Source organism: Urocampus carinirostris, chromosome 6 (genome assembly GCF_059441175.1).
Source record: "Urocampus carinirostris isolate Australia breed hairy pipefish chromosome 6, RoL_Ucar_1.0, whole genome shotgun sequence".
Classification (NCBI taxonomy): domain Eukaryota; kingdom Metazoa; phylum Chordata; class Actinopteri; order Syngnathiformes; family Syngnathidae; genus Urocampus; species Urocampus carinirostris.
In genome coordinates this window covers 8,763,395-8,786,643 of record NC_142354.1, presented here as the reverse complement: position 1 = coordinate 8,786,643, position 23,249 = coordinate 8,763,395, and the positions used below count along the sequence as shown (strand labels likewise).

Here is a 23,249-nt window from a genome sequence, read left to right as displayed (position 1 = left end):
CTAACAACAGAACAAATGCACACAATACTTTCCATCACAGAAAAAAATCAGAAAATTCTTCACCAGAAATGAATCGTGCACGCAAAAATGTGAAACACAATAAAGAACAAGCAGTGCAAGAGCAGCCTGCAAAAAAGGAGAATGAATATTATTGCATAAGGTGATATCATGCGGGAACCATTCGCAGAATCTCCGGGACAAAAGTAACACTTTGGCTTTTTCCATGCCAATCTCCTGCATTGGATATTTTAAACCTTTTTATCAAATTAAAAACAAAAAATTGGGTGCGCAAAATGATTCAGCCCCTTTACTTTCAGTGCAGCAAACTCTGTCCAGAAGTTCAGTAAGGATCTCTGAATGATTCAATGTTGATCTAAATGACTAACGATGATAAATGGAATCCACCTGAGTGTCATCAAGTCTCTGTATAAATGCACCTGCATTGTGAAGTCTGTTTAAAGCGCAGAGAGCATCACGAAGAACGAGGAACACACCAGGCAGGTCAGATATATTGTTGTGGAGAAGTTTAAAGCTGAATTAGAATACAAACATTTCCCAAGCTTTAAACATTCCAAAGAGCAATAATATTGAAACGGAAGGAGTATCAGACCACTGCAAATCTACTAAGATCGGGCTGTCCCCCTAAACTTTCAGCTGATAGAAGGAGAAAACTGATCAGAGATGCAGCCAAGAGACCCATGATCACCCTGGATGAACTGCAGAGGTCTACAGCTGAGGTGGGAGAATCTGTCCGAAGGACAACAATCAGTTGTATACTGCACAAATCTGGCCTTTATGGAAGAGTGGCAAGAAGGAAGCCATTTCTTAAAGATATCCATTAAAAGTGGCGTTTAAAGTCTGCCACAAGCCATCTGGGAGACACACCAAACATGTGCTCTGGTCAGATGAGACCAAAATCGAACTTTTTGGCAAAAATGCAAGACGTTATGTTTGGCGTAAAAGCAGTACAGCTCATCACTCTCTACACACTAGCCCCACAGTCAAACATGGTGGTGGCAGCATCATAGTTTGGGCCTACTTTTCTTCAGCAGGGACAGGAAGGTGGTTGAAATTGATAGGAAGATAATTGGAGCCAAATACAGGACCATTCTGGAAGAAAACCTAATGGAGTCGGCAAAATACATGAGATTGGGACGGAGAGTTGTCTTCCAACAAGACAATGATCCAAAACATAAAGCAAAAGCTACAATTGAAACATATCAAGGTGTTAGAATGGACAAGTCAAAGTCCAGACCTCAATTTAATTGAAAATCTGTGGAAAGAACTGAAAACTGCTGTTCCATCCAACCTCACTGAACTGGAGCTGTTTTGCAAGGAGGACTGGGCCAAAATATCAGTTTTTTGATTTGCAAAACGGATAGATACATACCCCAAGCGACTTGCAGCTGTCATCGCAGCAAAAGGTGGCCATTAAGTATTAACTTAATGGGGATGAATCATTTTGCGCTTTTTCGTTTTTTATTTGTTAAAAAAGTTTAAAATATTCAATAAAGTGTGTTCCACTTCATGATTGTGTCTTACTTATTGATGATGCTTTACAAGAAATTACAGTTTAATATCTTTAAGTCTGAAATGTGGCAAAAGGTCACAAAGTTCAAGGGAGTCAAATAGATTTGCAAGCCACTGTATATCTACCATTTTAGCGCTTCACAATCGCTATAATTGGCTAGGGGTGTGTCTGACATTTTTTTTTTTTAAATGCAGCGAAACCAAAGAAAAGTTGCATCCCTTTTTTGTCCGTCCCACTTAATATTCAAAAATATCTTAAACCTCCCCGACTCCCTCGCTTTAACTCCCCGATGGTCCGGATAAGTCTTCCCATTCGATCGGCATGAAAGAAAGAAAGATGTCGGGTGGTGCAGACTTGCAAAGAAGTCCATCGTGGAAGTTGCCGTTTCTAGCTTGGGGCAAGGGGCGGGGATTTTATGTACGAACATGAGATAGATAGGATAGATAGGTTAGATAGGTAAAAAGCTAGATATTACATTACATATATAGAGAGATACAAAGCTGGATAGCTCGATAGATAAAAACAAAAGTAGCTCGATAGGTAGAAAGAGAGAAAGGTAGAAAAGTCAAAAGGTACAATGACATCTAGCTAAAACGTTAAACAGGTAGATCAATAGAAATGTACAAAGGTTCTAAAGGTAGCTGGCTATATCGCTATCTAAAAAGGTAAAAAGCTAGCAAAAAAGTACAATAATAGCTAGCTCAAAAGGTAAAAAAGTAGCTATCTTGTTTGAAAAGTAGAACGATAGCTAAATAAGTAGCTAGTGAGAAAAAAAGGTAAAGGGCTTGCTAGGTAGGACGATAGCTACATAGCTAGCTAGAAAGGTAAAAAGATAGAAAGGTAGCAAGATAGCAAGGTACGAAGGTAGCTAACAAAAACGATAAAAGAACCAGATAGAAATGTACAAATGGTCGAAGGTTGCTAGGTAAATTGCTAACTAGAAAGGTAAATCGCTTCAAAAGTATCTAACTGTAAAGGTAAAAAGCTTCCAAAGTAGCTAGCTAGAATGGTAAAAAGCTCCAAATGTAGTTAGCTAAAAAGGTAAAAAGCTTCAAAGGTACTTTGCTAAAAAGGTAAAAAGCTTCAAAGGTAGTTAGCTAAAAGGTAGAAAGTTTCAAAAGTAGCGAAGAGGGGGGCCAAACTCATGAAATTAAAAAAGCGGGGGCAGATCAGCGTGTGTTCTCCATCCCACAGAGAAGCTAGCAACCAATTGTGAGATGTCCAGGGACGTCAAATAGCAAGAAAAACAAAACCAGGAAAAGAAACCCTCTTAAGCACACCAATTAGCACACGTCATTGTCTTTAAATACTAGTGACTCAGAAAGCCGACGATTAGGTGTTAATTAGGTAGATTACGGTGACAGTGTGTAATAATCAACACCGGAGGTTGTCGTAGCTTAGAATAAAGCTAAAGTGTGAGCATCTGAAGAAGCCCAAAAAATATCCCTTGGGAACACTCCAAAGCCCGTGTAGTGGAATGTGGATAAAAATTCATGATAAGTATGTAGGCATCTGGTAAAGGTCGTGGAATGATGCTGTTGCCGGGGCGGCCGACCGTCACGAAATATCTAAACTTCATTTGAGAACACTACAAAAGCCAAAGTCGAACGTCTGGAACTTTGAACGTGTCCCGAATGCAATGGTGAGTGTTCCCTTCTTGCCATATCTCCTCTCCGCGTATATTTTGGGGCAACGCCCAACAACGTTCTCTCCAAAACCCTTAGAATTTCATCGCGTGAGAGGGCATCCCGAAGCGGCAGAAAAGAGCCAACGGCTGGGGGTTGGTCAGCTGTGGTTTAAGATTCCGGATCCAAGATTGTTTTTATTGTCATTAACCTAAAATGCCAATCACATTTTGTTTGCGGCCTCCGTTTGCATTGTTGACAAAGGAAGTTCAAATTTACCAAACAAGGATCAAATAAAATGATATAGATACAAGATTCGGATTCTGAGTTGTATATGTAAATCAAACTGCGACTGAGAAATAAAGTAGTGGCTAGCAGGAGAAGCTAAAAAAAAAGCTAGTAAAGGAATGCAAGGGGAAGTTCCCGATCACAATAGCTGCGAGCTGTAGCCTGCAGCCAAGCGGCTAACATGAGGGGCTTGAGAAGGAAACCTCGGAAACAAGTCATTTGTTATTTACCAGTAGGAAATAAATAGTGTTTTATAGACAAATGTATTATTTAAGAGTCCCTGATATAAATTGTTTTTCCTTTTCTTTAAAAAAAAAAACATTTATTATTTATTTCACATTTTCTTAGTCTAAAGAGTGTTTCCAAATTAACCGCTAAGCAGGTAGAAAAAATAGGAACTCCTTTTCTTTTGTTTAAAGAAGATTTTTTAGCTGATTCCACAAAAAATAAAACAAAATAGGTATAAGAAGAATGTATAGCAAACAAGTTCTCATTTTATGTGCAATTTGTATTTATTTATTTTAGTTAAAAAAAATTAAATCTGTATTATTCAATTTAAAGTTGTAACATACAAACAAATGCATTCATTTTATTTAAAAACTTTTAACAAATATTTTTACACGGAATTATTATTTTTTTTTTAACAGTCTGCCGCAAGAATAATTGTTAAACAAAAACAATGTGTAAATATAAATGCCATAATTTTACTTAATAGATTTAAAACACGTTTAAATATTTTTTACAGGCCGTGTGCTTTGAAATGGACTGAAAGGGTGCAACTAGAAAATGTAAATTTAGACAAAAGAATTAAAAATTGGAGTAACACGCGTAAGGTTCGAGATAAGGTGGAAAATATATGTTAGCGCCACCAGGCTGTACTTGCCCAAGACGCACCACAGGAAATGGTGCCCCTGCTACCCGTGTGCTTAAGGGATCCAACCAACCAGTAGTGAATATAAATATGCCATACTAGTTTTCAAACATTTTCAAAATATTTTTAAAGATTTATTCAAAACATGTGCTTGAGAATATAAAACATTACTAGTAATGAATCTAAAATTAGTACATATACATAAATGCAATTATTTTAATGAACACATTTAAAACACTGTTAAAATATTATTTGCAGGCAGCGTGCTTTGAAATGTATTCAAAAAAATTTAAATGTCTACAAAATCATAATAAGACTGAGGGGATAATTTATCCCTCATGCCATGAGGCTCTTTAACTCCACCCGGGGGAGTAAAAGCCCACATTAAATCCCACCCCCACATTTGCATATTACCCTGTTTTTATGACAGTGTGTATTTTCCGTAGCACTATATAAATACTCTATAGCAACACGTTATATTGTCTGCACCGCTTATCCTCAGTAGGGTCGCGGGGGTGCTGGAGCCCATACATACAGTATAAATGTCATATTTTTTTGATTTCAATACATTCTAAAACCATCCATCCATCGCACAGAAAAGATAACAACTGATACACAGGGGTGGAGGGTAGGGGGACGGAGTTTCTGAGATAGGTGATGGAGAGGCGGTATCCACGGCAACGACGGGAAAAAAGGAAAGAGACAGGTGGGGTCTACCTGAGCACCTCGGAGAGCGACGAGTCGCTGTCATCCGACCTGCAGGCAAAAAGGGGGGGAATGAGAGGAAAGGGGGCGGGGATACGAGGAAAGAGGCGGGGACACCGGAAGAGGAAAAGTTAATCACGCAGAGGAAAGACAGTGTGAAAGAAGTGTTATTCGTTGGGGGCGGAGTCACAAAGGGGAAGAGACTGGGGAAGAGTTAATGATAGATGTTTTGAGGGGGTTGGAAGCAAATTTTCCCGACAATAAGTCTCATATATGTAGAAAAAAATGACAGAAATAGAAACAAATTATAAAGTTTTTCATTGCAGAAGATGAATTTACACTAAATCTCCAAGTCATGTAATATATACAAAAGAGAAAACTCTGCTAAATATACAGGAAACGTTTTAGGAAATAAGACTATTGTGCTAAGGTTCTTTAATCTATGTCATACAATTTAAAAAAAAAAAAGTCATATATTCTGGATTCATTAATAATCCACTGAAATATCGCAAGACGTTTATCATTTTAGTATTGCCGAGAGTGGCTTGAGCCCTGTATACGGACGCTGCCCTACTTACAAAGGAGATCCGGACGATTGTTTGTAAGTTGAATTTGATCGTAGGTTGCTTCAGTGCTAAATTTTGTATGTTTAAGATTTATAGAAGTATATATGAGGTTTGTATAAGTAACCTGTACTGTTTTGTACTAAAAATATGCTCTATAAAGATAAAGTTAAGTTCAACTTACTTTTTGTAAGATGAGTTTCAACAGTTAGGCGACTTCCTCCTCCGTGGACGGAAAAAAAAGCGATCCAACCATTTTTTCTCAACCGCATCAATCTTTCTTATTCCACTTTCATTTCAAATGAAACTGCTTGCCTCTTCTTTGCGCTTTACACCAACCATATTGAATGGATGCAGGAGATATTAAACAATAAATATGTCAAAGTTCTTAGCGCGCTGGAATGTTTACACTCGAACTAGGAAGAGGAAGCTGGGTTTCTTCTTCAAGGTGGATGCTGGGTAACCTCTCACAGCGCCACACGCCCGTAGTGGCGAAAAGGAGCACTACAGTACTATCCTCTACTCGGAAAAAGGTGCAATACAAAATCTAACTACAATATCCGGATATTTTTAAACATCAAAACAAAAATGTTCGTATCTACCATTTTTTGTAACTTGAATGTACGTAAGTAGGGGAGCGTCTGTACTTTTTCATCATTTTCCAATATCTTGAAATGGGAAATTTGAGTTATTGCTACAATAGGCAATATTAAAAAAAATGAAAATATATAATATATTTCACTGGATTTGTAATGAACTCTGAATGTATGGACTTTGATATTAAAAAATAAACATTTTTTGTTTTCATTTAATTTGTAATTTTCTTCATCTACAATTTTTACTTCATTTAATTAAATTATATACTAACATTTTATTTTTTAAATTTAAATCTGCATTTTCGTAACCGTCTTTATTGGGGGATTCATGTTTTTATTTTCATTGACTATCCATTATATCTTTTTATTTTGTTTTATATTATCATTATTATTTTTACAATTTACTACATTTTACTAAATACGTTTTACGCCTTAAATTTGATTAAATATAATAATAATAATAATAATTTCCTTTGTATTGTCATTCTTTGTAACAATGTACACAGAACGAAATGTCGATACACCTGACCCGTTGTAGCGAGCCGATGCAGCCGCAGCCAACAGAGGGCGCCGCCATTTTACCAATTAGGTATGACTCGGCCGAGGCGCGAACCAGCGACCTCCCAGTCTCAAAGCGGGCACACTACCATCTAGGCTACTGAGCTGGTATATTGACATCAAGGCATTTGTTTTTATTTGTATGTTTTTACTTGTCATAAGAAGCAAATAACTTTTCGAACTATTATAAATTTCCAATTCATTGATAATGCAAACGTGCTCAGGCGACCCCTCTTTATTGAGTTTTACCGTCTTACTTACAAGAATAAAACTTAATTGACCAGGCGCCCCCTTCTGGTCACCGTGGTAATTGCATTGGGCCATGCGTTCTCTTTGAAACAAGAAAAATACGCTACAGATGTCCCCCTAATATTGATGTGTTTATTTCATTTTTTATTAGTAGCTCATATCTATTTTATTCGTTCCCTTTTATTTTGATGGACTTAAAGGAGATGAGCACCTATTACCATATCTTAAGAATCTCTTTGAAGCCAATTTCCGGCGCGTCCCCTGAAGATCTTGGTATTAACACCACTCCGAATGTTCTCGATGCGAAGATAAACCAAGCACACATTGTTCTCACTTAAGACCCGCAAAGGCCTTTTTCTTCTGCAAAAACCCGACCGACCTTGAGGTAGTGAAACACGGATCGTTGCGGGAATTTGTCCATACCCTTTGACAATACTCACTTGTCGAGAGCGGAACCTTGACTTTGGTTGCTGGTAAGCCTGGAGAAGACGTTACGGTCGTTTCTGGTCCTCAGAGGAGGCGACGAAGGAGGCGTGTAGCCGTCGGTGGGCCTGATAAATGGGCCCAAAAGAATTAAAAATGATATAAATATATCTAAATGAAATAAAAGTACGCACTTACCTGTAAGAACGGTCGTAAGACTTTCTTCTGGTGATGGGTGAAGTGTCGTAGCCCCGTGACTGCTGCTTTGGACTGAAAATAATAGAAAAACAAAAAATAATTGTAATGTTAATTTTATATACGGACAGGTATATGTATGTAAAAAGCTAGATGGCATATTAGATCTCATCTCATCTCATCATCTCATCAGCCGTACCGCTTATCCTCATTAGGGTCGCGGGGGGGCTTGGAGCCCATCCCAGCCATCTCCGGGCAGTGGGCAGGGGACACCCTGAACTGGTTGCCAGCCAATCGCAGGGCACACAGGGACAGACAATTCATTCGCTCATTCACACCTAGGGACAATTTGGACCGGCCAATTCACCTGAAATGCATGTTTTTGGAACGTGGGAGGAAACCGGAGTGCCCGGAGGAAACCCACGCAAGCACGGGGAGAACATACAAACTCCGCACAGGAAGTCTGGAGCTATATAGATACAAAGCTTGATAGATAAAAACAAAAGCAGCACGATAGGTACAAAGAAATGTACAAGGTTCAAACGGTAGCTAGCAAAATTGCTAGGTATAAAGGTAAAAAGATAACTAGCTGGCTAAACAAGCTAGAAAAAAAGGTAAAACAGTTTCTAGCCAGAAAGGTAGAAAGATATAATGATAGCTAGCTAGAAAAGTCAAAAGGTACAATGCTATCTAGCTTAAAGGTTACAAAGGTAGATCGATAGAAATGTACAAAGGTTCTAAAGATAGATCGCTATCTCGCCATCTACAAAAGGTAAAAAGCTAGCTCGCTAGCAAAAAAGTACAATAATAGCTAGCTCAAAAGGTAAAAAAGTAGCTATCTTGTTTGAAAAGTAGAACGATAGCTGGATACAGAGCTAGATAGTGAGATAGAAAGGTAACGGGGTTGCTAGGTAGGACGATAGCTGCATAGCTTGCTAGAAAAGTAAAAAGATATAAAGATAGCTAACTAGAAAGGTTAAAAGCTTCAAAGGTAAAAAGCTACAAAGATAGTTAGCTAAAAAGGTAAAAATCTTCAAAGGTGGTTAGCTAAAAGGTAGAAAGTTTCAAAAGTACGCGAAAAATGTAGCTAGCTAGAAAGAAACAAATTTAAAAATCCAAAACGGAAAAATTAGACACTTTGAACTTTAGCTAGCAAGAAAGATAAAGGGTTAGAGAAATAACATTTAAATAGTTATAAAACTATTATATTTTCCTTTGAAAAAAAAAACAATCCTGAAAAGACAGTATTTGAAAATGACTATGACTATGTAATTATGAATGCAGTTTTATTCAGATGTCAAATTCTACTAACTACTTATTCGAATTACTTAATTTCTTGGCTACTTACAACGTGTGGCCCCTGACTGGCAGGCTGAGGGTGCGCGACGCCCGTTCCCGGGGGTAGGTGTCGTGCACAGAAAGACAGAAGCCGGCGCTCAAGCCCATGCTGGCCCTGAGCGTGCTCAGATAGTCCTCTTGGATGTCGGTGAGCGAGGCTAGCGACTTTGTGATTTGTTGCTTAGCGCACGTCGGGTGCTCGGGGGCGGGGCCAAGATACTCCGCCGACGCCGCTTTCACCTGAGCCGAGAGGCGGGGCTCCACCTGGTAGGTGGGAAATTGGGGCGGAGTCAAATCATGGGCAAAGCATATAGGCATTATTGAACATTCATAAGGTCGTCAATTTGGCATTGTTAGCCTATACTGCCATCAGGTGGTGTACTCGGGTAAATCAATCAAGAGTCAATTAATTACAGCGATAGCCTACTTTGGTATCCAAATATTTGAGTAATCTTGACTGAGGTATTCGGACCAAAAATCGGAACCTGAACACAGCTGAAAGTGCGGCCATGTGAGATGAGTGGACATCTTGACTACACAGGAAGCATTAATCGTTAGCTAACAATGCGGAAACATTTGAAAGAAGTTAGCCAGAAAGGTGAAAAGTGTCATAAAGGTAGTTAGAAAGTTACAAAGGTAATGATATAGAACTGTACAAATGTAGCTAGAAAAAAAGCTACATCAAAGGTAGCGAAGGTAGAAATGTGCAAAGATTAAAGGGTAGCTAGCTAAATCACAGCTACAAACATACGAATGTTCACAGGTAACTAGCTACAAAGGTTAAAGGCTTCAAAATGAGCTAGCTAGAAAGCTACGTAAGGTGGCTAGATAGATATGTAAAAATGTTCAAAATTAGCAAGCTAAATAGCTGGCTGGAAAGCCAAAACTCCTTAAAAGTGGCTAGCTATAAAAGTACAAACTTAGCTAGAAATGTACAATGGCAGCTAGAAAAAACGTACAAAGGTTCAAATGTAGCTAGCTAAATTGCAGCTAATAGGGTAAAAGGGTTCAAAGTTAACTAATTAGAGAGGTAAAACGCTTCAAACATAGCTAGGTAGAAAGGTAAAAAGGTAGCTAGCTAGAGATGTACAAAGTTTTAAAAGTAGCTAGGTAAATCACAGCTAGAAAAAAAGTTCAAAGGTAACTAGTTAGAAAAGTAGAAAGCATCAAAAGTGGCTAACTAGAAAGGTAGGCAAGTAGCTAGCTAGAAATATATCAAGGTAGATGGCTAGAGATGTAAAAGGGCTCAAAGGTAACTGGCTAGAGAAGTAAAAAGTTTCAAAGGTGGCTCGCTACAAAGGCAAAAAGTATCCAAAAATGCTGGCTAAAAAGGTAAAAGCTTCAAAGGTACCTAGCTAGGAAGCTACATAAGGTAGCTAGATAAAAATGTACAAATGTTCAAAATTAGCTAGCTAAATAACTGGCTAGAAAGGCAAAAATCTTTAAAAGTAGCTAGCTATATAAGTACAAAAAATGTACAGAGCTTCAACTGTATTAGCTAAATTGCAGCTAATAGGGTAAAAGGGTTCAAAGGTAAAACAGGTCAAAAGTAGTGAAGGCAGAAAGGTAAAAAGCTTTCAAGTAGCTAGCTAGAAAGGTACAGAAGTAGCTAGCTAGAAAAATAGAGAGGTATACAGCTGGAAATGTAAAAGGGTTCAAAAGTAACTGGCTAGCGAAGTAAAACGTTTCAAAGGTGGCTCCCTACAAAAGCAAAAAGTATCCAAAAATTCTGGCTAAAAAGGTAAAAGCTTCAAATGTAGGTAGCTAGGAATGTACAAAGGTTCAAAGTAGCTAGCTCAATCGCTAGTTAGACTTGTAAATAGGTAAATAGTTTTCTATAAAGGTCTAAAGGTAGCTAGGTTGCTAGAAAGGCACAGCAATACCTAGCTAGAAAGGTGGAAAGGTTAAAAAGGCAAAGAGCAAGAAATGTAAACAGTTTCAGAGCTATTAAGGGAGCAAGCTAGAAAGGTAAAATGTGTCTACGGTAGGAAGGTAGAACTGTACAAGGGTTCATTATTTGTCTATACTGCCCTCTGGCGGTGCATTGGGGTATTTAAATCCAAACGGCAGTTGAAGATTTAAGTTAAAAATAAAAGGAATAGTTTTCGTTACCTTTAGTTTGAAGTCCTCTTGGCTGTTGGACTCTTTCATGAGAGACACGCTGGAGGAGAGAAATGAGCGGGTAAAATAAATATGAAATACGAAATTAAACTCCATTTTGTTTTGTTTTTGTCACCTGTTGTCTGAGGCTTGGCTGAACTCTGACGGCTCCTCGTCCGTACTAGCATAACCATTCTCTGGAAAAGTATATATTTACTATCAAAACAAATAAATCAAATAACAATAAAGGGACAGTGTGAAATATTTAGTGCCTCCTAGTGGCACAAAACTTGCTTAAGAACCTGCCCTTTGTGTTGAGTTAAACATAATATTGTTCTTTTTTGCTTCATATATTTCAAAATGAAACTCTACAGAGTTAGAAATGTCAATTTCAATTTGGTTTGACATGTTACAACGTTTAATTAAAAAAATGATTTAAAAAAAGTAAGATGTCGAACCAAAGTGATACTGCAACTTTCCAATGAGATCTAATGCACTTGGTTGCATTGATGAGCAATGTTTTTTAGTGGAAGTTCAATGTTGGTAACAAGATTGACTTGATATAATTGGAAATTATTTGAATGCAACACACACTTTTCCTTATTTTTCCCCTGTTTTTTTCCTACTTTTTTGAAATTCCTTTAAAAAAAATCTTATTGTGTTTATTTTTTCCCAGCTGTTACTTTTTTTCTTGCTTTTTTGTTCTCTATTTCCTTTTTCCCTTTATTTGTTTCTTTTTCTTTTTTTCTGGCTTTTTTCAGATTTTTTCCTGCTCTTTTTATCTCTTTTTCTCTCCTTTTGTTTCGTTTTTTTCCCAGCTCTTCACTACTTTTTCATTTTGGTATTTTTTATTTTTGGTTTTATGCCCCCCCCTTCCTTTGAGTCATTTTGTGCATAATTTTAGATAATATTTGGTCGTGAAGGGATTAAAGAAGCAAAAACAACCTGAAGAGCCGTTTGGGACCCGAAAGAGCCGGTTCTTTTTAGTGAGCCGAGCCGAAGAAGCCGGTTCTCCAAAAATTCTACTGACTTTACTCATTTTCGTTCTACTTCGACCTTGACTTCCAAATACCGCATTTAGAACACAACATCAGGGGAACCCTTGTATTTTTACCTTCATGCACTGTAACTTTGACTTAATTCGCTTCTTAATTAGCAATTTCGAGCCCTGATTTTTGTGAGCTGGCTAGATTTTCTTGTGCGCGGAAGAGCTCTGGGTAGTGCGCAATTGCGCACACACGCAGCTTAGAGGAAACATTGTTGATGAGTGGCTCATATTTTGCACCACACGATGAATCGATGAGGTAAGGAATTGCCAACGATTTGAATAATTCGTATTAATCGATTGTATCAATTAGTTGTTGCAGCCCTAAATGGTTTAATCAAATCAAATTGAATGAAACATTCAAGAAAAAATAAGAAATGGTCGCAAAACCAGGTCATGCAAGTGAATGTTCAATGATTCAGGTATCTTACATTTTTATTCCCACTGTTTCCTCCTCTAGCCACTCCTATAAGTGTGACATAAGATGCGTGACTAAAGAATGAAATGTTCGGGGGGGAAAAGTGGCCACTCATGTCAGCCACTGCAGGCTTTGGCCTAGCGCTACCCGCTATTATTATTGTTAGCTCTTCTTGTTTCGTCCTTCAGTGTCAATCCCCTTCGGTAGCCAAAAGTCAATACATTTCGGGATTCAGACATCGTTCACTATTTTCCCCCCACTTTTTCCCTCTCTAGCCACCCATGTTAGGCATTTGGCTGAAGGTGATGGCTTGTCGCAAGTTGCTATTGTTACTGTTAGCTGTTCTTGCTTCATCCTTCAATTTCACTCACCTTCCAAAGCTACTCATGCAAGCAAATGTTGCAGAGTCTCGTAATTCTGGTATCTTTGTTTCTTTTTCGCTGTTTCCTTTTCTTGCCACTCACATTTTCCCACTTGCTACAGGTTATGGCTTATTGCTATTCTTATTATTAACTGCTCCTGTTCTGTCCTTGAGTGTCTTTCGACTTTACTGCTGGTCATGCGAGTGAATGTTCAATGATTCAGGCGTCTTCCATTTTATTCCTCCACTAGCCACTCCCCTAAGCAGACGGTGTAGCGGTGTTGCCTTCAGGTACCTCACCTTGCTGTACGTTGTGTAGGAGAGCCTGCAGCTCGGGGATGCATTCTGCTTTTTCCCGCAAAGCGTCCAAGATGAGGTGATTTTGTGACCAGCCCATGGCGTCCGTCTGCCTCACTTGACCCTCCAGGACGCGGATCTGGGCTTCTTTTTGAGCCACCTGCAAACTCTATACACATACGGAGTATATTATAAGTAATCTATTACAATTATTCCGAAAAACGTTTTATTTCTAATGCACTTTTCGGACACTGTAATGTTGCTTATGTAAAAAGTCCAAGATTTAAAAGTTTTAAGTTCACTGTAAAGTGAAAAAAAATAAATGCTATTACAATTTGGAAAAAAAGACTGTGGTGCACTACCGCCATCTAGCTGATATTTCCTTCCACCTGCAAGAAGGCCTTGATGTCGCGAACTCGTCATATGATTGGCTAAACCGACATTTCCATCGTCACTTATTGCATGCCTCAAAATCCTGCAGAACTGATTGTCGAGGCATCTGAGTAAATTTCTGACCCTGGTAACGAGTAATGGCTGAATTTTTGGGGGTTGAATGCTTAAAAGTGAAAGCACATATCTGGATTTCGGGCAACCAGAGGGAAAGCAATGAAAGGAAGTTGACGCACAAGTATTTCTGGACAAAATAGAATGACCTCAGATGGTTCAGTTTTTTTTAATAAATAACTTGAAGAAAATTGGTGAAATTATTTACAAACCCTGCCGTTTGTTTACAAGCTGAAGTGTACTTGACTTTCTAGAAAAATACTTTTAACCGCATAAAATATGCTCAAAACATAATGTCATAATATCTGGAGAGGAAGCGAGGTGACAAACTGCAGGAGAGTCTTCAAGAAATCCTACAATCCAGGGTGTCGCCATATGCAGGCAATACACAAAGAGGTAAGTATTAGTTTCAGGAGCGAGCAGCAGCAAGTCAACTGCAGGAGAGAGAGTGGGAAAGGTGAGATGGCACAACATTCATTTGGACAGGTAACTTAAAATTAGTTTTACCTGGTTATTTCAGTATGAGAAATTATTTTCCCCCCATTTTCCACTTATTGAAACATAAATATTTTGTTTGTTTGTTTGTACATGATTCAAATTGAATCGTTTCTTCCGGCGCCGTCACGAATGGCAGCCACTCCAGCAGCTTCCGTGTTATTTTCGATTCTTCTCGATTGTTTGTTCTCAGCTCAGGGATGCTGCTGGAAATGTGAATTTTCCTTCGGGGATGAACAAAGTATCTATCTATCTATCTATCTATCTATCTATCTATCTACAATATTTTAACCTAAATTGAGATGTTTAAATTCTGGGCCCTTAAAAAGGAATAAGAAATTGGTTCATTTGGCTAAAAAACAATATTTAAGTCATTTAAAATATTAAAAAATAATAATAATTCAAAATTTTTAAAAAACTTTTTTATTATTTGTCTCCTAAAATGACTTCATTTCAGTAAAAAGATAAAAAATATATATGTAAAATAAAATAAAATAAAAATGATTTAGATGTCTAAAATGACATAAATTTACATCATTTTATTCTTTAATAGTCTGTAATTCTGGATTTATTCTAATTTTGTAAATTGTATGAAATTCTGGAATATCTATCCATTTATTTGATGTATTTTTATTTTTTATTTTTACAGAAATTGTGTCATTTTAGAGGGCAAATAATAAATCAATTTTTTATTTTTTTTAATATTTCTTAACATCTCAGTTTGGTATTAAATATTTTAAATGACTCAAGCATTGTTTTTTTAACCAAATGAACCAATTTCTACTTCATTTTTTTAGGGGCCCAGAATTTTTTTTTTGAACTTTCTAAACATCTCAATTTAGGTTAAAATATTGTCAATAATTTCAACAATTTTCTTCAAGTTATTCATGAAAAAATGAATCTAAACATTTTGTTTTTACCTTTACTGAAAACGAAGCAGTTTTAACTTTGTTTTCTACTATATAATTATAATTTGATTTCCATTCATTCATTATCTGCACCGCTTATCCTCAGTAAGGTCGCGGGGGTGCTGGAGCCCATCCCAGCAATCTTTCGGGCAGTGGGAAGGGGACACCCTGAACTGGACCGGCCAATGAACCTGACATGCATGTTTTTGGAACGTGGGAGGAAACCGGAGTGCTCGGAGGAAACCCACGCACAGGGAGAACATGCAAACTCCACACAGGAAGGACCTCAGAACTGTGCTGCACATGCGCTAACCACTGCGCCCCCGGGCCGCCCTATTCTGTAATATTTATATTCTAAAATGTGAAAACTACAACACAATAACTGTTTATTCTGTCGTTTCAATCAAACTAAGCAATTGATGACTAAATAGTGTTTTACTTTCAAGTCAGAAAAAAGTGGGTAAAAAGTAACTATTCCTTTTATTTTTTTAATTTGTGTGGATTCTAAAATACAGTTTATTGAATAAAATACAATATACAAGAAAGCAGTATGTTTATTTATATAACTTCGATCTATAATTAAAAGGACCTTACCTTGTCAATGGAGGCCTTAAGAAAATGATCCAGCAGGTGGCGCGCTTCAGCAAGAGAACACGAGCTGATGACCACTGAAGTATCCACAGAGTCCAACTCGTCCTCAAAGACAATTTCAAAGTAAACTTCTTGTTGTTTATGAAATATATATATATATATATATATATATATATATATATATATATATATATATATATATATATAATATTCCTTCTCTTACTTTGGTCTCCTCAATTTCAACGATGGTGGCCTGGCATTCGGACAAACTATCATTGATGTAATCGATGTTGGCGTTGAGGACTTCCACGTCCTCGCCGATCTCCACCAGGAGGCGATCTTCTGCTTCCGGGCCTTCGCCCTCCGCCATCAGGACAGCTTTTTTGTGCGAGAGCGCCTCCTGCTGGGCTGTCAGCTCCTCTCGTTTCTGGAAAGAGGGAAATACCTCAAATGACAGTGTGTAAGAATTTCCCACTAGATCGCCGTAGCTGGTGTAGGTGGCTAACTTTAACAGGTACAGGGTTAAGCTACAAAGGGAGAAGCAAGCTTTAATTGGACGAAACAGCTAACAATTACGAAAATGGTGAGGCCATTGCCAAACTCAAGTGGCTAGAGAGGGAAACAGTGGGGAATCAGCAGCGTTTGCTTGCATGACCAGCTGTGAAAGGCTAATGACACCGAAAGATGAAGCAAGCTTTAATTATAGCAGCTAGCGGCTAAAATGAGTGGCTAGAGAAGGAAACCGTGGGAACAACTGGAAGTCAACCGCGGGACTTTGTGATGTTCAGCTGTGTAAAGCGAGTGACACTGAAGAACCAAGCAGGAGCAGCAAACAATAGTGGCTAGTGGTGAGCCATAGCTTATAGCCGAGTGGCTTATAGGAGTGGCTAGAGGAGGAAAAAGTGGGAATAAAAGTGGAAGATGTCTGAATCATTGAACATTCACTCGCATGACCAGCAGTAAAGTCGAAAGACACTCAAGGACGAAACAGGAGCAGTTAATAATAAGAATAGCGATAAGCCATAACCTGCAGCCAAGTGGCGAAATGTGAGTGGCAAGAAAAGGAAACGGCGAAAAGAAACAAAGATACCAGAATTACAAGAATCTGCAACATTTGCTTGCTTGAGCAGCTTTGGAAGGTGAGTGAAATTGAGTGACAAAGCAAGAACAGCTAACAGTAACAATAGCAACTTGCGACAAGCCATCACCTTCAGCCAAATGCCTAACATGGGTGGCTGGAGAGGGAAAAAGTGAACGATGACTGAATCCCAAAACGTATTGACTTTTGGGGAGTGACACTGAAGGACAAAAACAAGAAGAGCTAACAATAATAATCGCGGCTAGCGGTAAGCCAAGGCCTGCAGTGGCTGATGTAAGTGCCCACTTATCCACCCACAACGTTTCCTTCTTTTGTCACGCATATTATCTACTTGACTGCAGGCTATGGCTCACCGCTAACATCTATAGGTATTGTTAGCTGCCCCAGCTTCATCTTTCAGAGTCACTTGCCTTATACGGGCGAACAGCACTGATCCATTCTTTTCAGGCATCCTCCCGTTTTCCCACCAATGTTTCCTTCTCTAGCCACTCTTATTAGCCACTTGGCTGTAGGCTATGCCACGCCGCTAGCTGCCATTGTTATGGTTAGCCGACTCTGTGTTACTCGCCTTCATGGCTGGACGTTGCCGAGTCGCGTGAATCGGGCATATTACACTTATTTCTCACCGTTTCCTTCTCCAGCCACTCTTGTTAGCCACTCACCGCAATCGCAACTATTGCAAATTACGTTGACGATACAGCGCCCGTGTTTTCGCTAATCATTTGATTTAAAATGAATGAAGTATTTTGACTCAAATAGGGGTCTCTATAGTTCACACACTGTCACTTTAAGGAAGGTTCTTCCGCGCAAACCTTGATGAGTCGATCCATGTCGGCTTCCACGTTGGCGATGGTCATCCTCTGTACGACGATATCGCCGATCCGGCGTTCTAAACTTTGCCATTTGTGCCGGGCCGATTTGGAGGCGATGCCGGCTCGACCAGTCGCCGGCAGCAACCCGGCGCCGGATGCTTTCCGTTGCGCCTTCTTCCTGCTGCTGCAAAATATTCGAAGGAAACGAAATAAATTGATGATATGGAACAAATATAATGCAGCATACCAGTGTCTGAAACTCATGAGAAAAAGTTAGCTCACACCAGGGTAGACAACTCTAAAAAGTATTAAGGATTGATAATCAAAACATCTAACGGAACAACACTTTCAAATGAAGTTTATTATAAATCTACTTGGAACAATCATTGCATGTATATGACATGGCTGTCTTCCATCTGCCATCTGTATGTACCTGTCTTCATTCATGCAATGTTTGCGTTGCGTCGTCTGCTTCAAGCTACATGAACTCATCTTTCCACGATGCTTTATGTTTTGTAGCGTCATACATTTTGTTAGCTTCTTTTGAATATTACTTCTGGGGCTGAGGTTTTGGCTTGATTCCTAACCACTTCTCCATTTTTCTTGCGTTCTCTGTGCGTCTATTTTGGAAAATGATATGCAAATGCACGACCTTATAAGGCTCGGGAAAGTCCGGAAGCAGGAAGTTATTCGATGCTGGCTTCTGATTGGATGCCGAGTATGCAAATTTCCATACGAACCGAAATTCTGAAATTTCCAAACCGAACGAAGATTTCGAAATCGGAATAAAGCCAATTTTTGGTCTGAAAGAAAAATATGTCTTTTTTTTTCTTGAAAACGTTGTCGGCCACCCGGCCAGAGAAGTTTTGTAAGTTGTACGTCCGGGCAGACGTTATTTCAGACACTGAGCATACATTAAATGACCACGGATGAAGGACCTAAAATTCATTCCTTAAAATACAGTCAATTAACCCTGTCAATTAAAATAGCTGCATATAATAAGAATAATAACAATAAAGATAAAATGGAAAAAAATATATAAATGATTATGAATGACAATAGACGGGTCAACAACTAAATGGAATAAAAATGGAATAACAATAATAAAAGAGAAAATACAAAAACAAATGACAATAAAAGCATCAAAATTAAAGATAAAGTACCCCTAGAAATAATAACATATTACAAATTGAATAAAAGCATCCAAATGTAAATAAATCGACAAAATAAAAAAGGTTAGAAAAGATCTGTTAATATTTTAATTTATATTTCAAGTGTTTTGCAAGGATCACTGAAATGAAATGACAGATTACTAAATAATTTGGTGCATAATGTTTTATCATTGTTTATAATATATCATTGAAAAATCTAAGGGACTATTTGGGAGCATAGCCAAAAGAGACGGTTTTCTAAATAGAGCTGTCCTCTTGGGTGCGACCAGTAGGGGGCAGTGACGCTTCACATGACAACGTCATCATGACAAGCCACCAGAGCAAGCGCGTCGGCATCCTTTTTCACGCACTTTATGGGGCGGCATAAGCTCAGGAGGTAGAACGCTCGTCGTGGGATCAAGAGGTCGCAGGTTCGATTCCCGGCTCCCCCGTGTTATATGTCGAAGTGTCCTTGGGCAAGACACTGAATCCCTAATGCCCCCGATAAGCAGGTAGGCGCCTTGCATGGCTGACTCCCTATTGGTGTGTGAGAGTGTGTGTGAATGGGTAAGTGTGAAGCACATTGTAAAGCGCTTTGGGAGGTCTTCTTGACTTGAAAAGTGCTAGAGAAATGCAGACCATTCACCATTTACCATAGAGTCAGACTGCCAAGAAACATGGTGATGGCAACAATTGCAAGCATTTCCAGCAAAACCACAACATGAAAATCCAAGCATGTTCAAGGATTTCAAAAACCCGTACAAACACTGTTCAAATCTTATACACCGTATTTTACGGTAAATAGGGCGCACTTTCAAATGACTGGCCAATTTGGGGTTGCAAGGTACGTCTTATAGTCCGGAAAATACGGTATTTCCTCTATTATCTCTGTATTCTATTTGTTTATTTACCCGACGACCCGAGTCCCGTCCACAACGGCCTCGCTCTCAGCCAAGTATCCGAGCCCGGCGCCGTCCGTTCTTCCGTTCCACTGTCGCGCCGATCCGCCGACGGTTTTGGTGCTCTCTGTTTCGGATCCGCTGGCCGCCGTGCTGGTCGATAAATCGGCGCCGGAATCGCTCGCCGGCGTCGACGAGTTCCAGCGGGCTACCCGATCGGCCACTCGACCGGCCACCCGATCCGACATGGGCTTGGCCAATCGGCGGAGGGCCGTGACTTCTTGCGTTTTTCGGCGAAGGACCAGTTCCTGTTGGCGCTTCTGTGACTCCAACGCTCGGATTTGAAACTGGGGAAGATATCAGATGAGGATGAGGCACTGGAGCTTCACGACTTCATTTATCCTTTATCTTCTATGCTTCAAATTATATTCGTGAGGTTATTACTCTTTCACCAAGACTCCGATATATCATAAATGCAGCCTTCCTATCAATCAATTGGTTTAAATGATTTCATTACCCCCCCATGTTCCTGCTCAAAGCCTTTGTTTAGAAAATGCTGGTCTACGAGTGATCCCAAGAGCCAAGAAGAAATCTGAAGGTTGGAGAGGGTTATCCAATGGATCTGCAACCTCAGCTTGAATTACACTTTTATTCTATAGCTTATGAAATGATTTTAACATCACGAAGCTGTCAACCGGACGTTCTGTTTTTAATGGATTTCATGTCTATGACGTCTGTGTATTGTTTGTACAGCCCTATGAAACTTCTTGTGACGAAGGGCTATACAAATAAAAATGACTTAAATAATAATACATAGATATTTATCCATCTATCTAATGATGGAGACAGAGACAGAGACAGAGACAAAGAAAGAGAGAGACAGAGACAGGAACAGAGAGAGAGACAGAGACAGACTGACAGAGAGACAGAGAGAGACAGAGAGAGAGAGAGACTAAGAGAGAGAGACAGATAGAGACAGAGAGAGAGACAGAGGAAGAGACAGAGAGAGAGACTGAGAGAGAGAGAGAGACAGAGAGAGACAGAGAGAGAAATAGAGAGACAGAGAGAGAGACAGAGACTAAGAAAGAGAGAGACAGAGACAGGAACAGAGAGAGAGACAGAGACAGACTGACAGAGAGACAGAGAGAGACAGAGAGAGAGAGAGACTAAGAGAGAGAGACAGATAGAGACAGAGAGAGAGACAGAGGAAGAGACAGAGAGAGAGACTGAGAGAGAGAGAGAGACAGAGAGAGAAATAGAGAGACAGAGAGAGAGACAGAGACTAAGAAAGAGAGAGACAGAGACAGGAACAGAGAGAGAGACAGAGACAGACTGACAGAGAGAGACAGAGAGAGAGAGAGAGAGAGAGAGAGACTAAGAGAGAGAGACAGATAGAGACAGAGAGAGAGACAGAGGAAGAGACAGAGAGAGAGACTGAGAGAGAGAGAGAGACAGAGAGAGAAATAGAGAGAAATAGAGAGACAGAGAGAGACAGAGAGAAATTTACAAAAATGATCTGACATCTGTTACAATAAAACATTTTGCTCATTTCAAGCATTACTTTTCTTGATTGTAAGAAAATTCTTTTAATCATTGTATTTCTGGGTTTGTTCATTAATAGCTTTATATTTCTGGATTTTGCGAATCCTAAGCATTATATTTCTGATTCTAATTGTAAGCATTATTCTTCTGGATTTTGCCGATTACTTGTATTGTTTACTAGGACTCTGTTAACTCTCTGTATGTCATGATTACTGATGTGACTCAGCTGTGCCCGCTCATTTGATGCCAACCGCCGCGGGTAATGATTGGCTCCCTGTCACTATTTCAACCCAGTCCTGTCTGTCCCCTGTTGTCAGTCTGTCTGCCAACCTTAGTGTTTACTAGGCAAGCCTTTTTCGACTCTGACTCCTACCTGTCCCGTTTTTGCTCCAGTCTGTCTCCAGCTACGACCTGTTTTGATCCTGACCATGTCTGCGCTCCCGTCCCAGCTTTCGACCTCTTTTGTCCCCGACTACGTCTACTCTCCCCTTGTGGCTTACGACCTGTTTCCGACCCCGACCATGCCGTGCTCTCTCAGCACCGGCTACCTACCCGTTTATCCGTCTCTGACACCGCCATCGCTCGCTATGGAAGATCCACTTCCGTGTTCGGCAATTTAGGTACGAGAGCGACTTGCTTCCCGCGTCCAGTGAGCACTGTATCTCTTTCTTTCAATAAAATTGTGAGAAAATGTAACGCGATTGGGTCTACCCTGTGTGCTGGTCGTGACACTGTATTATTTTGGGAATTTCACAAATGATTAGCATTCTTTCCTGAATTGCGCTAATTTCAAGCATGACTTTTTCTGAATATTGCAAACAGTAAGCATTGTTTTTCTGGATTTGCTCATTTTAAGCATTATTTGTTTGGAATTTGTGAAATTTAAGGATCATTTCTATGGATTTTGCAAGCATCTAAGCATTGTTTTCTGGATGTCACTCACTCTAAATGTTTTTATTTTTTTATTTTGCCTGTTTTTTTTTAAGCATTATTTTTCTGGATTCTGCTCATTTTGAGCATTACTTTGCTGGATTTTGATAATTCTAAGCATTATTGTTGTGTTTTTTTCCCCCAGTGTAATACTTAAAATGATCTAGAGTAGACCAGCGCTTTCAGAGCGAAGTACAGTACCACAGTACAGAGATTTCCCTTTAAAATGATATCAGGTAAAATATGGATTTTAATAAACAGAGTTATGGTGCTACTGTATCTCAGTACTGCCTTTGACACAGTGGATCAACAGTTTTTGTTAAACAGATCTAGAAACCTGGTGGGCATCTCTGATACAGTTTTAATCTGGTTTTGTTCCTTTCGCACAGATAGACATTTTTTGTACTGGATGCATGGTTCCTCCAGAACCCATGAAATTACATGTGGGGTTCCCCAAGGTTCAATTTGAGGCCCAATACTTTTTAATCTGTTTACGCTTCTTGATTAATTTAAAAAAAGAACGTGTCATTTCTCTTTTCCTCCAATTAAAAAAAAATCTGCCATATCAGATAGCTTTTTTAATTTAAAGCAGAGGTCTCAAACTCAATTTGCACAGAGGGCGCTAAAGGTAGGGTAGGTGTAAGGTAGGGCAAAATTAGGATTTCCACAAAAAAAGTTCTTAAAAAAAACAAAAAAACATTCCACTGTTCCCAAATATTTCTTTTAAAATTCCCAACACAAAAATATAGAAACATTAAGAAAACTAGACAATTCCCGAGGCAATTGTGAGAATTGTGATGAATCTGGAAGATGATCCCGGGATATATAACCCCGGTTGTTTGCATGTAACAGTTAGCAAAAAGCTTTTAACTCTGAGAGCTGTATTTGTAATTTTTAACTTGGTTGAGTGGGGGGACTTAGCCGTTAGCCTGTTACCATTCGCATTTTAGCATGAAGCAGTTAAAATTTAGCATCACTTTGTAGAATGTAACCATTAGCATAACTCATTAGCATGTAGCCTTTAGCATAATTGGTTAACATGTAGCTGTTAGCATTAGCGTAATTGTTTAGAGTGAAGAAGTTATTATAAAGCCGTTAGCATCATTTTTTTAGAATGTAACCATTAGCATATCTCATTAGCATGTAGCCTTTAGC

At 39.1% G+C, this 23,249-nt stretch overlaps 1 protein-coding gene across 2 annotated transcripts in view; it reads right to left on the bottom strand.

Moving 5' to 3' along the window:
* The window catches only part of kif21b (kinesin family member 21B), a 97,787-nt gene that overhangs the window by 20,899 nt on the left and 53,639 nt on the right, over window positions 1–23,249 (bottom strand). For both annotated transcript variants that reach the window (XM_088337746.1, XM_088337747.1), the window contains exons 17-27: window positions 19,635–19,969; window positions 17,573–17,756; window positions 15,885–16,088; window positions 15,665–15,766; window positions 13,167–13,332; window positions 11,179–11,239; window positions 11,055–11,103; window positions 8,953–9,206; window positions 7,608–7,679; window positions 7,427–7,537; window positions 5,033–5,071 (exon numbers count right to left, since the gene is read on the bottom strand). In XM_088337746.1, the coding sequence (XP_088193872.1) occupies window positions 5,033–5,071; window positions 7,427–7,537; window positions 7,608–7,679; window positions 8,953–9,206; window positions 11,055–11,103; window positions 11,179–11,239; window positions 13,167–13,332; window positions 15,665–15,766; window positions 15,885–16,088; window positions 17,573–17,756; window positions 19,635–19,969 (1,577 nt within the window). The remainder of the gene's footprint in view (window positions 1–5,032; window positions 5,072–7,426; window positions 7,538–7,607; window positions 7,680–8,952; window positions 9,207–11,054; window positions 11,104–11,178; window positions 11,240–13,166; window positions 13,333–15,664; window positions 15,767–15,884; window positions 16,089–17,572; window positions 17,757–19,634; window positions 19,970–23,249) is intronic.